This window comes from Triturus cristatus, chromosome 3_2, assembly GCF_964204655.1.
Source record: "Triturus cristatus chromosome 3_2, aTriCri1.1, whole genome shotgun sequence".
Taxonomy (NCBI): domain Eukaryota; kingdom Metazoa; phylum Chordata; class Amphibia; order Caudata; family Salamandridae; genus Triturus; species Triturus cristatus.
The window spans coordinates 893,585,054-893,600,795 of record NC_140584.1 but is presented as its reverse complement, the minus strand read 5'-3'; the positions used below and the strand labels follow the sequence as shown (position 1 = coordinate 893,600,795).

General features: G+C 41.3%; 1 protein-coding gene across 1 annotated transcript in view; it reads right to left on the bottom strand.

Moving 5' to 3' along the window:
• The window catches only part of P2RX5 (purinergic receptor P2X 5), a 505,454-nt gene that overhangs the window by 43,379 nt on the left and 446,333 nt on the right, over positions 1–15,742 (bottom strand). Inside the window, exons 9-10 of the mRNA XM_085649317.1 lie at positions 12,799–12,892; positions 4,385–4,450 (exon numbers count right to left, since the gene is read on the bottom strand). Coding sequence (XP_085505443.1) covers positions 4,385–4,450; positions 12,799–12,892 — 160 coding nt within the window. The remainder of the gene's footprint in view (positions 1–4,384; positions 4,451–12,798; positions 12,893–15,742) is intronic.

The window sequence follows — 15,742 nt, the reverse complement described above, 5'->3', positions numbered from 1 at the left end:
GATGGGGATTTAAAGGAGGAAACAATCCGGTATTCCCTGGATTATATTTTATCTTTGGGAGTAAAGCTTATTATCGGTTACCGGACCATTGGTATGGCACGTTACCTAGGCCTGGTCTTCCCAAAGATATATCATGTGGGAAGGGGAAAAGATGGTGCGCATGAGATAGGTAGACAACTAACACGTAGAAGGAGGGAAAGTTGGTCAGAAATTGTAGGGGATATTTTTGGAGCACTGATACCAGCCGTTGGAATATCTCTGAATGCACATAAAATTAGAAAATTGTCTACAGTAGTGGATCGTTTATCGACAAGCACTGCTGGAGGGTTCTTACAGGTAAATACCGAAATGGTTGCCATGAGAGCCATGGTGATGTAAAATCGACTTGCCCTTGATATTATTTTGGCAAAAGAGGGAGGAGTCTGTGGAATGCTGAAGGTGCAACATTGTTGTACTTGTATTCCTGACGAAAGTCAAGATTTACAGAAATATATTAAGAATATAACAGACTTGCAGGAGGAAATTGTTCCACTGGAGGTTGAAAGTGTTTGGGAAGAGATTGGAAAAGGGTTTTCCACTATAAAAAGCTTCTTAATCAAACTAGGTAGTTCATTTATAGGTAATATTCTAATTCCAGTTACTTGTGTGGTAATACTAGTATTAATACTGAGATTAGGGTGTGTATGTATAAAGAAAAGAAAGTTACAAAATAAAATAAAAAGAGAAGTTGCCAAGAAGAGAGAGAAAGAAAGAAAAGAAAGAGAAATAGGAGATATAGAACTGGAAGGATGGAAAGAAAATATGTATAAGAAAACAAGAGAGGATGAGATGGGGGAAACAATGATGTGACGTAACCAAATGTAAGAGAACTGAGAATTCATTTCCATAAAATTTAAAATTAAATTTAGTGGGATTTGTGGTGATATTAAAAATCACGAAAGGGGGGATTGGTGGAGCAGGTAAAATGAAATTTTGTATACCTTCTCCATTTTGCATGAAAACATTAATTACGTAATCAAAATAAATGTTAACCTGTATTAATTGTTTGTAGTGGTAGCACTAATCAACATTACGCCTTAATAAACACAAATTATACGCGGGACTAAATGCAAATTGCATGGCAAATAACTTTAATGACTAACTGTGGTACGCATATTAACTGTAGCATGTGTTGTGATAGAATTGCATGATTTATATTGCTTTTGTAAGGGTTTTGTGTTCCTGGTATTGCAGAATTGTGAGTATTATTGCTTTAAATGTTGCTATGAGCTAGGAAAATACTAATATATAATGGGATTAGTGTGGGTTTAAACATTAGGAACATCATTTCCGTATATTAATTTCTTTTTATGTCTGTTTTGCTTAAGTTGACATTCGGGCCTACTAGGCCATGATATTCAAAATGGAGTTCAGAAGTGGGCAGCGTCGTGTGAGCGCGATGTTTACTGCGCAGACTTGGATGGCTCTGAAGATCTCCAGGCGTCCTCCAAAACTCAACTAGTGTGAATGACAAGAAAAGACAATGGCAACCTGTCCTTAGAGGTCTGCATATTGATACTTCGGACCCTTTCGCATGAGAACTGTACAATCTAAAGGACGACATATCCAAGTCCATGTGAACCAAGAACTCTCTGGGAATCATGTCCAATATTACAAAATTGAGGGGCTTAGCCAATCCGAGTGTTTAGATTTTAGAAATTGTTGCCAATTATTTTAGAAATTACTATAAAAGGGGAACTGTAGAAGAGGGTATAGACTAGTGCGTTCCAGAAGGGTGTCCCGAACTTGCATTGGTGACCGTAGATCGATTTGCTTGCACGATTGCCTGGTCCTTTGGATATCTTGGGGACTGTGCTGTGCCGAGCGAAAATAACTTCTTCCGGACTTATCTGGGTATTAGCCTGCATTCGATTGGACGATTTCACAGGAAGGGATTTGATTTATGCATGGCTAAAAGGGTTTTGAGAAATGGTCACCGATAAAGATTTAGGTAAATAAAATTGTGATGCTAATTTGTGCCGAATAATCAAATTTGAATTCTGTGTTGGCTAAAATACTGATTATGCAAATGAAAGCGAATTTATTAGATAAACTAAACATTGATTTACAGAAAATGAGTTTGTGATTCTTTAAATTAAGGTATTGATTAAAGGTTCTGAACTTTAAAGTGTTTTAGCTGGTTCTAAATCGCCATCAACCAGTCCAACTAATTGGTCCATCGACCAAGTGGTGGAGTGTCTTGATGTTAAAGTTAGGAGTCTATCAGTACTAAGAGAGATGTTGTATATAATGTAAATACATTTTCTCCCTATAGGTAATAAGGTACTCCCCCACATGTCCAGCGCTTCTGTCCTCCTGTGTGCAGATTCGGAGTGAGGCGTATGAGCGTTGGTGTTATGGGCCCCACCAATGAATGTGTGTATGAATGAATAAGCGTGATAACGGGTCTGTGACGCAGGGAGGATATGTAAATATGCCCTTTCCGCTGGAGCAGGGGCTTGCCGAGGTACCTGGGCAGGAGTGGGGCTGCGGCGCACAGTTTGTTAGGATTTTCCCGTTTTTAACTTATAAATACAGACATTGGAAAAATAGTTTTCCGTCTGTATTTATATGTAAAATTCCATTTACAAAAAGAAAACCGGGAGCCTTAATTGTAAACCAGATTTTTCATATATAGTTGTTAGTAGGGTATAGATTTTAGAGGTCTGAGTTCCAAATGACCACGCAGGTTTAGGCTTTCTGAAGAAGCTGTAGGATGTTCTACAGCCAGGCTGAGGGTCACCAACATGATTGTGTATCTGTGTATCTGGCTGTCCATGATTTTCCTTAGGGCCATCAGAAAGAGATGAGTAGGAAGAATGGCACGCAAGATCTTTTGTCAATCCCCCATGTGCACATCAGGAGACAAAGCTGTCACTCCATGTGTCCTCGAGGGTCACAAAAACATGGGTGATGGACTGCTCTAAAATGTCCACTGTGCTGACTTTACTTACGGGAAGTAGGCGCCTCATGCTTTCAAAACTGGAAGGATACTGTCGTGTTGTTGACGTAGACTATCAATTCTCGGCCTGATCACTGGAAGGAAGGCATTTAGGCAGTGATTGATTTGTGAAAAAATAAGTGCCATGACTCTCGTCAGGAGGCCATTGAAGCGTGCACCACACATTGCCCCAGCTATGCTGTTAATGATAGTATCAACATAACTACTAACCATCACACTCCAAGAAGTGTGACATTTCGGACAATTCCAGGTCCCTAAAGCTATAAGAATGGCTTGGGCGACAGGTAATAGTCATTTTTAATGCATATTGAATTAACAATAAACTCTTATTGTGGTAATCTTTAAATTAGCTAGACAGAGCCAAATTGTGGCAGACTCTCCCAGGCGCCAGTGTTGACAATTAAGTGCCTGTACTGAGCACCGGAAACAACTGGCTCAAATTACGCACAGCATTTAGGACTACAGAAAACACAATTTCAGCTCAGCTGCAACATATTTATGTGGATGGTTATATCAGATCTGTCTTACAAAGCAATGATGGAAAGGGTCCCATAGTTTAACATCTAATTATGTAGAGCTTGTCATGTGTGTGATTTGCATTTGTGGCAAACCCTGCATCTGACTATGAATGCTGGGATGGAGGCCTTCAAGGGACAGCAGACCTCCGCTTCTACATGCACATTCACAGAAAGCTACATTTATTTCGAGGCAGCCCCTGTCCATACAAAAACGTTGGCATTTAGTGAATAATCTCTGGGTAGCATGCAGCAGTACACTAGACCACTGCCTGCACCCCCTCGATACCAAATGCACGCATTGACTACGCGGAAGTGCATTGTGCAGAAAGCTTCCACCTGGTATCAGATCAGTGGACAGTGGCTCGCCACAGGCTCGTGTTTGGAAACCCTGATCCATTTCATTATGATTCAGTCAGAGAAGTAGAGCGCCCTCTTCACTTTCCTTCCTACTGCATCTCAATCAGTGGCATAGAGCAATCTGAAAGTCATTTTCAACTCACTGTTGTCTTTGTGCATTGCAACTCTTTTGATGTTGCAAAGACTGATTTTGTGAATTACCAGATTCACAAGCGCAAAATGGTTTAGTAAATCAGGTCCAAACTTTTTAAGTGTAGAAAATTATTACGAATTATGTGCATTAGCCCATTTAATCGGAATGACATCATTGCTTAAACGTTACAATTGCAGAAACCTGTAGCCAGTGAATTATTTAATAAAAGCAAATGTTGACTGATAATTTTGCAATTTTGCCAAATTATGTGATTTGCACAGCATCATATTTAGACATGCAAATGCACTTCTCACTCTGCACCCTGTTTACCTTAGTAACATTCGATCTACATTTAGTTCACATGCAGATACTCACAGCGCCCATGAGGGCCAAGCCTGAACCAATGTTGATTATTGTTGGAATGATATTAAATTTTCCAGCCTAAAAGAGAAACACACCCCATAAGTATTATACATCAGCTGATCATGACAGTATATAATTCGAAACAATACTGTAATAGTAATCTTGGAAAAAGTAGAACTCATGCTGGCAGATAATCCTATTATTTAAATTATAGAACGCATGCTTCACGGTTTTAAGATCTTAGTGCCTGATTACAGGTTTGTTGGTGTGGGAGCCAAACTCGCCAAACTCGCCTGCCTGCCAGGTTATGAGTTTTATCTTCGACTGGCTGGTGGTGCTTTGGCAGTCCCAGGCAATGAGCCTTAGAAAGGCACCGTAATGGGAATGCCAAGGCAAGTTCTTGCACGGCATGGACTGCTAAATCCATGCCGTGCAGGAACTGGGGGTGCATGAATACAGGGGAGCACACCATGTGCCCCCCTGGATGCATTCCCATGGCCCTGAGTCAACACGGGGCCCTGTATGGCCCCATTAGTTTCCTCACCACCACACTTTCCATGGCGGGCTCACCGCCATGAAAACTGTGGTGGTGAGAAAACTCTTAATATGCTTGGTGGTGCAGAAGAGGCACCACCAGCATATTGTTGGCCTCAGACCACCACACCACCGTCCAGGGATCATGGATGCCCGGTGGTTGCGGCAGTCCAATGGCGGTCTGACTGCCAAGCTCATAATAAGGCAGTCCGTCCGCCGGTGCACATGCCACCGCTGTGCCACCCCGGGTTTGGCAGTCCACGGACCACTAAACTCTTTATCAGCCCCTTAGTATCTCTAGACCACATCTCTTGTGTATTCATGTTGATTTTGTAGTGAACACCTTTTGTACCCTAAGGGACTATAACACAGAGAATACATTTATTTGTGTCTTGCTTTACAACAGAGATAATGATAATGTCAGCCCTATCTCTGCTTTAACATTGTGTTAATTATGTAAGCTCTGTAAGACCCTATTTTTGTCTTTAGTCTCTGTTGGTCTCATAGGCAATCTGGCACCTTTATTGCTGTGACCGTTATGTTTATGTGTCTGAACTGTGTCACGCTACCTTTTTTCTTAAATCTATATATTTATTTCTCGATTGCTCTCTTGTTCATCTTTGTTATTTATTCATCAACTTCCCTTAAAGCTAATCTTCTAGACTGTCTGCCATGATCGCCTACCATTTTCATTATTGATTGTCATCCTGAGCCTGTCTGTGTCTTTCATATTAAACCTTCTTTATGGTTAGACTTTTGCAATGTTTTTGAGCCCAAATCTTCTCTCATCATGAAAGGTCTTTACTATCTCTTTGAACATCTCTTAAGTTTTGTTCGCTGGACTGACTCTTTTGAAGTCATCTCACGCATCTATTGATTATAGGTTAACTGTGCTTACTTTTCTCCAATCTGCTATTTTGAGATTGTCTATCTGGACCACCTTTCTCCACTGATTACCAGCCTCTCTGTTGAGTCATCTGTTCTACCTTGTTTGTTCCCTAATTTGGCTATTTACTTTAGTTTAGCTTCTTCTTTTTTCTCTGTCTCTATACACGTGTCCTGGTTGAACTTTGAAACGATTATGAGAGAAAGTGGATTATTAGTTTGGGTGGTAGTAAGACCTCCAGTTAATAATGTCACTATTATGTATCAGGTCCAGTTAGGTTTCTTTAAATCAAAAGTTATCTCAGTTATAGGTAGCTGTGGCACAGATATGTCAGGCTTAACTGAAAGAAAACAAGTGTAAAGCATTTATCAGTACCAAAACAGCCAGTAGTTAAGACACATGACACAACTTATAAAAATAGTATATATTTTTATATTTTAATAGGCACCACAATGACAAATAATTGACTTAAGGGACCCGGAGTGATGATTCTTTCAAGGTTTTCATAAATCACTGTGATTCACTCCAAAACTTCTGTAAATGACTGCTTTTCATTTTTAGCTATAGTCTATGAGCATTGAACCCTTGGGTCTGGGCCAAATTCAAAGTTTCAAGCCGACAGCGATGGAGTGTGGGTCGGATGTAGAGGCCCGGTTGGTCCTGGTCAAACTTTTATCTTTGCACTTAGCAACTTTTCTGGCTCTTTTTCTTGTCCCCGGTCTCCTCTGCAGCTTCTATACAGCATTGGGTTTGACATCGATTGGCAGGTGAAATCCATCGGAAGCCTTGAATCTTGATAGGAGTTCAAGGCTCTCTACAAACCAGCAAAGTAGCAGTAGTGTATGCGTTTGGGATTCTGTGCCCAAAACCCCTTATCTTTTGCTTTAGGCTCACAAATGGTAGTTGAAAATACACTCTAGCAACAGACAAGGGTCCAGGACCTATGGGCACCTCTTGTGGACTAGGACTCAATCTCAAGGGCTCAACCAGTGGAGTCCAGTGCAGGTCCATTGGTAGGTGTCAGTTGGGCACTTTGCAGGTTCAGGGCTTCTTTAGCTTTTGTGTCCCTGAAGCTTAACAAAGGGCTACGTAACTAGCAGTTGCTGTCCACCCACTGGTCCTTGGCTCAAGTGGAAGCATTTACAGCCCTTGGGGACTCTCTCCATGAAGTTAAAAGCAGGAGCAGACCTTCTCCTTCTGGTGTCCTATCTGCGTTCAGCAGATACTGTTTTTCATAGTGCACCTTTCTTTCTGAGGCTCAGCAAAAAAAGTCCTTCTTTTGTTCTTGCCCAGTCCATCAGTGTTCTGAGGCTAGTGTCCAGGAGTGCTAAGTTCAAGTTTGTGGGTAGGGAGAACTCCCTAAACAACAGGGGCAAAATTCCTCATCGGCAACCCTATGTACTCTTGCATCACTTGCTTGGGGAGTGGCACTAAACAACCCACAGTGCATCTCTCTGTCAAAATCCAAGATGTCAGAATCCTTCTGCCATAGGTAAGAGCTATCAGCACACCCCTGAGATGTGTCCAGTATAATGAGCCACCCCTCCTAAAAACACTTTGCAATGGGTTTTTCCCCTCTGGAAGAGATTTCAGCATGTCTACCTACATATAGGAGTTGGCAAACTAAAGTGTGACTTGTATTTGCATATTAGAGGCACCAGCTTCTTTGAAGCTGGTCCATCTGCGGCCACGGCCATCTGCGGCCACAGCTCTCTGGCCATTCTGTCAGGAGGATGTCACACCTTCTCTCATCAGCAGGCCTTTTCTATCTCTTTCTTGAGAGCCATTCATACCTCATGGCAGGTGAGTAGCACGCTGTCTTAGGTGACAACTGCTGTTGTGAATCAGAAATGGCAACTAGAACTTTGGGACAAGAAAGTTACCTTAAATCTGACTTTAGCACTATGTCCAATTTAATTAAACATACTTTTTTTATGCATCAAAGTACTATAGTTGGTGTTCCCAAATGAAATTAACACGTAGCAGTTTGGCTAGTATAATCCCATGTAAGCCAATGAGACTACCAGCCTTAATACAGTGAAAAGGAAAATTGAGAGTTTTCACTGTAAAGACAAGTAAAACATAAAAGAAGCATATCCTTCTCTTTCATATTTAGCACCCTGCCTTATGGGCTTCTAAGGCCTCACCTAGGGGTGACATAAAACTTGAAAAGGAAGGTTTGGACTTCGAAAAGGGCTTATTTTGCCATGTTGGATCAGCAGTTTAAAAGATGGCCTATGGCGTACTAGACTACAGTGGCAGCCCTAGAGTTATGTTTTCACTGTGTCTCTGTAGTGGTGGCACAATACGTGCTGCAGTCCACTAGTGACATTTAACTTACAAGCCATGGGTAAACTTTGTACCATATACTCATGGGTAAACTAAATATGGCAATCAAGTATTAGCCCATTCCACATACATTTTGAGGGGTTAGAGGACATGCACTGGGGCCTGTTCAGCAAGGTCCAATGCACTTCAGGGTCGCGCAACCAGCAGCATCTAGCAAAACGTGGGGACAAGAAGTGGTGAGGGGTGAACCTGCAAAAAGGGCATTTCCTCACATATTGTCTCACATTAGTTAACCATAAATCAGATCCTTTATGTCAGTGTAAAGGAATACATCTTTATGTCAAGTTTGCCCCATTCATTGGGCCCTGAACACTTTATTATACACATGTCCCGCAGCAGTGGACATTTAAACAAGACCAGTCACTTGTGCTCAACTTACAGGGAGAGGATGTTTTTCTTTATTTCCAAATTGATTTTAAATAGATAGATGGTTTTATTATTATAAAACTGTCCCTTTGATCAGACAACTTTCTGGATGAGTTCGGCTCAGATGCAGAGTACAGGTACAGAGCATTACAGAAGGATATATCTGCCCCTTCTAGTCCTAAAACAAAGCATTTGATTGTAAGCAGTATGAGCTACTGTCAGCTGAAGTCCATCCCCAAATACATACACATTTCTGTCTGTGGTCAACCCAGTAAACTTCTTTGGGGCTGGGATTGCCAGCAGCTACTTCAAAGGACTGTGTTTTAATCGACCTCCCAACTATAGAGAGCAGCAAGCAGAACCATGCTCTAAAGGAGACCAAGTCGAAGCTCAGGGGAGGAGCTTTCCTTTCAAGGCTGTGGGTCGATCAGAGAAGGTGGTAGCATAGTTGGGAAGCAGCAGAGAGCGCCACAATTGAGATAGGGCTGCATTTTGGGTGCGAAGGCAATGCAGCATTGGTGGCTTCATCTTTTAGCTTTTTTCCCAGTCAGAGCTTTTTGATGGGAAGTACAGAGCTGCCGCGGGGTTGCATACTTTACGTATATGACCTAATGTGGCCCCGCTTCTCTACATGGAACCACTTCATCCCCATATCCAATCTCATGAAACCTTTCTCATCTTCAGCTTTGAGGCTTGAGATGACCTTTCTTCTTAGTTTCAATGGTGGAACTGTATGCTGTCTGCTGTCTGCAGGAAATGCAATCCTGTTGGACAACCCTCCAGTGAGATACAAAAGTCGGTAAGTTATTTTGAAGTTTATGGTAAGAAAAATGACATAATTTATTTTGCAAACACTAAAGCTATGTGTCTGAGTAAGCGTGAACAGAAGTGTAAACGGTATTTGGAGTAATTTTTGTTGGAGTTCTTAAATACCTATTTTTAGCTAAGTGTGATATATGTAGCTAATCCTACATGAAATCGTCATAATGTGAACCAATCAATAAAGCTGAGAAGGTTTTTAATGGGATTAAAGGGTGCCACTTATTGTAGGTCAGAGGGTCGTGTAGGCACTACTAGCCGTTTATCAAGAGCCATTCCTTTCATTTAGGTTCCAATTTTAGATTACATCGAAAGAGCCTAAACCTAAGATCTAACCTTGGACTTCAGGACCACTGGAGGACTACTTGTTTCTCAATACATGACCTTTTGGGAAAAAGCACTGAAGATACACTGGCAAATGTTTGATCAAAATGGTTTCAGTAAAATGACTATCCAACATAAAAGTAAGCAGGAATTGGATTTTGCAGCTGTAAAAATTCGATTTATGATACTTGCAATGAATAAGAAATTGTTGCCAATTATTTTCTTAGAAAAAGAAGGTAACATTATTTTGCATGAATGATCGCTGGGTGAAAAAGATCTAAAAAATCTATTGAAATATTCTACAAAATGGGGGGCTGAATTCCCTAAGAGCTCAGCTACTTAAGTCACCGATTTCAGCGTTCATATTTTAAATATATGGATGGAGTTGATGAATGGTAACATAGTCAGACAGGGAGAAAACAGGGGCTGAATCACTTAATCAAATGTTTAGGCTTGTCCACCACACCAATATGCACATGAGGCTGAGGCTTGAAAACGTATTGCCATCTGGAGTGCTAAGTAGTTTGCAAATAGTGAAACGTATTGATAATAAGTACAGCGGTTAACGTTGTAAATATATTTAATACGGAATTTTAAAGTAAAATTGGTTGTAAGTGTTAAGGATGATGTGAAATATATATTTATGGCCGAGTACTGCCAGTACAATTAAATATTTTTTACTTGCCCTGCTGAAGATCTTCGACTTCAAGAAAAGTTTATAAGCCTGAACGTAAAAACCTTTAGCAGGACTGGTCGCAAACTTTTATCTAGCAGCAGTGACTTACGGTTCGACCACACGGAGCGCGTAGGTCTCGGTCAATCCTATGGAAGGCACTTTGAAATGTTGCACCTTTTTTGGCTGGCTCGGACTGTAACATTGAACGACTTTCTTCAAATCCTTCATATAGTGCGGTTTTTGACCCCTCTGTCCACTTTCTTCTTTTTCCCCATTAAGCGTTTGTCTTTTTTACTAACTTAGTTTTGAAAACGTTAGCCCCTTATTCTTGACTCTTGTTGTTTGCTAGGTGATGTACATGTTCCAATTCAATTGCTGCTGATGCACCCCAAAGGGGTTTTTACAGGAAAATATTTATTGTAATTTCATTCAAATAGTGCTTACTACCCCTGAAGAGGTGTCAAAGCGCTTTTTCGGCGAGTAGTACGCTATTCCGGAACCCGAAACGGATTAGTGGTGAATTAGTATAGGGAAGTATGAAATTAATTCGAGTGGTGGACATGTTAGTCTGTTATTTGGATTGAAAAGAATATTGGGTGGATAGAAGAGGGAAGGATTTGTATTTATATAGTGCTTCCTACCCCTGATGAGATGGTGAAGCGCTTTTCGGCAGGCAGCACGCTACTCTGGAACCCAAACAAGTTTACTGGCGAATTGGTATAGGGGAATATGAAATTAATTTGAGCTGTGTACATGAGTAGTTTAAACGGGTAATGGTCACATACCGCATGCCTTTTCTCTGAGGAAGCTATTGCTGCTAGTGCCTCTCTACCAAGAGTGAAGCAGGGATTGCTCACCTTTGTGGGTGAGATTTGGAAGCCTTTGCAGAAGATGTGTCACAGCTCACATAAAAAGTGGCCTGTCTATCCCCATTTCTAAGTCTAGGATTTTCTAAAGACTGTCCCTTTGCTTCCCAAATCTCAAAGGACTACATCAACATTGTCATGTTTTTGTGCATGAACTCCCGCAAAAGACATTGTGTCACAGATAAAAGAGGCAGACATACATAGTGGCGGCTCCTCCACAAAGGTGGAGAAGTGTCGCCTCACTGCTTTTTTGATGTGAAGCACAGAGCAAATAAAATGATAGTAACTCACGTTATTATCATTTTCTCCTACTTCTGCACACAGCTTTGCTTGAGGATGAGGTGTAGGGGTGGTAGCACCCTCCTAAAAGGTGCAATGACTGCTTGGACGGCTAAAGCAGCGTTGTGATTGGCTGACTGGGAGCCTGTGTGTGCTTACTGTCTGTGGCCGACCAAGGGAGGACTACGGAGGAGAGACTCGGCGAGGAAGCAGCGAGAAGGTACGTTTTTATTTTTTATGTAATTGTTTTATAGCCGCTTTCCCTGTGTCCTCCCCCAACCTCATCCTCCCCCCTCCTCTTGCCCCCGCCTCCCTACCTCTGATCCCTGCCGGCCACTGCTAAACATACAGAATACTACATAGTTTGCTTTTAAAACACCCATATACTGTGGTACAATCTACCACCAGTGCGGGCTGGTCTGTAATTGGCTTGTTCTCGAAACTCCTAGTTTACTCACCCCACTTCATACCAGATGACATCACCGGCGACCTACATTCCATTCTTCATATTTCATTATATACTCCCCATTTATAAAGTAATTACTTAGTATACAACCTACTACCCACAACAGTACATGGGGTTAAAAGTCAACATGAGATGAGAACTACTGGGTGATCCTATAAGCACATATAACTGCCACACGTGTGTGCTCCTGCAGTTAGGTAACCCTGCACATTCGTTGTACTATCTCCTCTGCATTTTCCAACTTCTGATGTTCCTGACAGAAAAACAATCACCATCAACCAACTTGTCTTCTGGCATATTTTTCTCACACCTAACTTTTGAAACACAACTCTTATTGGACCTACACGATCCTTGACAACCATTTTCATCAACTGAGATGGAATCTAATGTACACTGGAAGACCATTCACCACAAACCAGGAATGTCCCCTTACTGTGTCGGCCATCTGGACTTCTGACTCCCACTTCACATTGTAATGTTTCTTCTGCTACTTCTATTTAGCTCTGATCTGCTTCACTACATCCTTCATGGCTACATCTGCACATCCATGTCTAGGTACAGTAAGTTTCCCAAACATCCTTACCTTTAACACAGAAGTCATCATCCAAGTCAGCATATTATGTGTTATTCTGTACTCCAGCAACACGCATATATCATGTATGATCAGATGAGTGGCTTATTCGAACAGCATTTTCACCAGAATATGTACAGAGACACTCTTGAAAATAACTGCACTATTCCATGGAACTCATCTGAATGCTATTATTATTCTTTCTTTTTCAGCATAACATGTAACACCTCCTAAGGATGTCTTCCTGCTTCCTTTGCAGCATGTGAAATGTATGTCAAGCATGCTCTCACCTTGCCGTTCACCATCACATCGAAGCGAATTCCATAGGCTTTAATCAGAGTCCGATAATCTTTCCCATCAGCATCTCTGTAATATTTGGCAAACCTAAAAGTCAGAATACAGTGCTCAGTTTTCAGGCATGAGTGATTTGTGGTATTAGAGCTGTATTGCTGCTTTTCCCAACTGCTATAATTTGGAGTATCACAACATCAATATTTGATGAGTTATGCCACAGCCTTCTGTCTGCAATAAACTTTTGAAAATGCATGTTCACTTCCTAGGGGGAACAGTCCTCCCCGTGGGTAAACGTTGGCTAAGAAAATTACAGCTTTAAACTGAACACCTATCATTTGTGGCAATAGAACTGCAACTTATTTTTATGGTGGGACAGGTGATCTTCACTGTTATTTGCAGAGTCTGACGTTATGTCTTTCTTCATTTATTGTATGTAATTGGCGTTTCATATATCACACACTAAAGAATCCTTAGCACATAAATAATAAGTATGATTACCAAACTCAGTGCTCCAACATATTGAGTACCTTCTACCCAACTGAGGTGACGTGGAAGGGTTTTCCACAGCTTTGACACCTCCCTGCAAGACCACCAGCAGTATCAACTAGCTTGCTGGAATTGAGGAACCTAAAGAAGTAGTTGATGTGTAGCTGTCTCAACGAGAGGGCATTATGAGTAAAGCAGGGTGATTTGCTTAGTTGCGTTCGTTCGCCAGAAGCCAATGGAGACTCTTGGGAACTCAGGTAACCAGCGAAGCTCTCATGGGTCATGCACATGAGCATTTTGAAGCTATTGCATTTTAATTATAAGCAAATGATGGATTCTCATATAGACCCTCTCGCCAATATCTAACTTTGAAATTTGCACTGCCGCGGGCAGTCAGTTGGGCCTATATGGAATGTTTTATGGGTTGGTACCACATTTTATTTGACCTAACCTAAGGCGGCAGGCAAAGACCTCTGTAAAAACTCGTGTCTGTTCAGGGTGCTCCTGGAGAATAGTCTCTAGTATCAAACTCTAAATAATCCTAAAATTGGGGCCACTAAGTGGTTGTTGGTGCCTTATCGTTGCAGGACACGATCTTCTGATTATAATTCCTTTAACTTGTCACTTTTAGTTTATCAAAACAGGTGATAGGCTGATAATTCATATTACCCATCTTTACACGGCAGTATAAAAGAAAATAATTTTGCACGTCATACCTGACATGCCAAGTGAGTGTTTAAAAAAAAAAAAATGTTTTTACATTTGTTACATATCATCCAGTTATGAGGATTACAAGGAAACAATTATATGAAAATAGGTACAGAAGAATCGATTCTATTTAGGGTTCTCTTAGGACATTCAAAGATAGTATGCTAGAAAGGGACCAAAGGCGAGAAAGAGAAGGTAAGAGAGTAACCTTCAAAATAATGTAACACAGTGCGTGCATATTATACTATCACATCTTTTGACCCCCTGTAGGGTCTGGGATCCATAGGCTTTCTGCCAGTGGCATCCCCTTAAGAAACAATGTACAAAGTACTCAGTATCATGAGGTCGAAGCTACAGACAAAGCCATCCCACCCACCTCCATCCCATCTGGTCCTGAGGCAGGGCACAGATACCCCCTTCAACCATGGCATGTATCTGTTCAATAAAGAGCATTGTCTTGAGGACGGTGTCCGCACCCCGTCCCCTCTGTTTCAGCACACCCTTCCAACATGAAAAAGGGCAAACAGAGAAGGCATAAGGAAGCTATCCCCAGAGTGCACTCATCCTGATTCAGTTCTGCCACTCGGCTGTGTAGTCTGTTCCGATTGTCCACTGGCCCGCTGTGCATGTGTATTCTAGCGGAGGAAATGTGTCATTGTTATGTCCTGAGGTATTATTTGTATGTTATTTGTCTCGTGCTTTACTTGTGTTCCTCGTGGGATTGTCCACGAGAGCGGGGAGATTCTAGAGTGTGGGGGAGTTAGATTGTATGCCAAGGAGAGAGCGGAGGCGTTACTCTGTTGATGCTGTATAACTTGAATTAAATACTTAAAAAGGATTCCTGTCTCCGACCCTGACTTTACAATTGGCGACGAGTTGAAAAGGTAGAACCTACGTGTCAAGTTCCTGCCGTATTGCTGATTTCCGAGCAATTTTTCTGTTCCTGCTATTCGTGTGGTTTCCGCTCATCAAAGAGTAAAGACAGAAGTCTTTCACCAAGACGGAACATACCACAGGTCGTATCCTCCTTTGAAAAAAGGGAACTTTTACTCACTATTTCTCTCCTTTTGGCATGTTTTCATTCAAAATACGATCGTTCCACCTCGAGCGCCGTCAACTGCCGCGTCTCGCACTTCGAAGCGTCAGCAGAGTTCGCCTTCCCCTTCGTTCACGTCCTTGCTGTGACGTGTAAGTTCACGTTGCGTGAACTCAGCGTGCCACCATTTTGGGGATTCTCTTAAAGGAGCCACGCATTTTCGTGAAAGCAACACTGTATTTCTTGTTCACGGTGATGCGCGCACCTTAATACAAGCGCATCAAAGACTCGTTTTACCTTTGCAGTGCACAGTCAACGCTTACGGTGATGTGCACACCAAGTTTTTTTTTTTTTTAAAAAGGGGATAAAAAACAATTTTCTACGTTTAACTCTTCCCTTACATCTTTCTATGAGAAAACAGCATATTTTTTTTTTCCTTTTTCAAAGAATTGGTAGTGCAAACACCGTCATCTTCATTACTAACTTTAATAGTAACAGCACATTTTCCCAGTTATTCAAAGAACTCGGTGATGTGCACACCATTACCGTTTTAAATATTCTTGAGCAATTATTTGTGCAAACCTTCATGTTACTGGCCCTATTGATTTTTAAAAAATATTTTTATTGATAACATATTTTTTATTTATCTATTTCCTTGTTTTTGGATATTGCCTTCAGCCAATCTTTAACATGACAAGTCAAAGTTAATA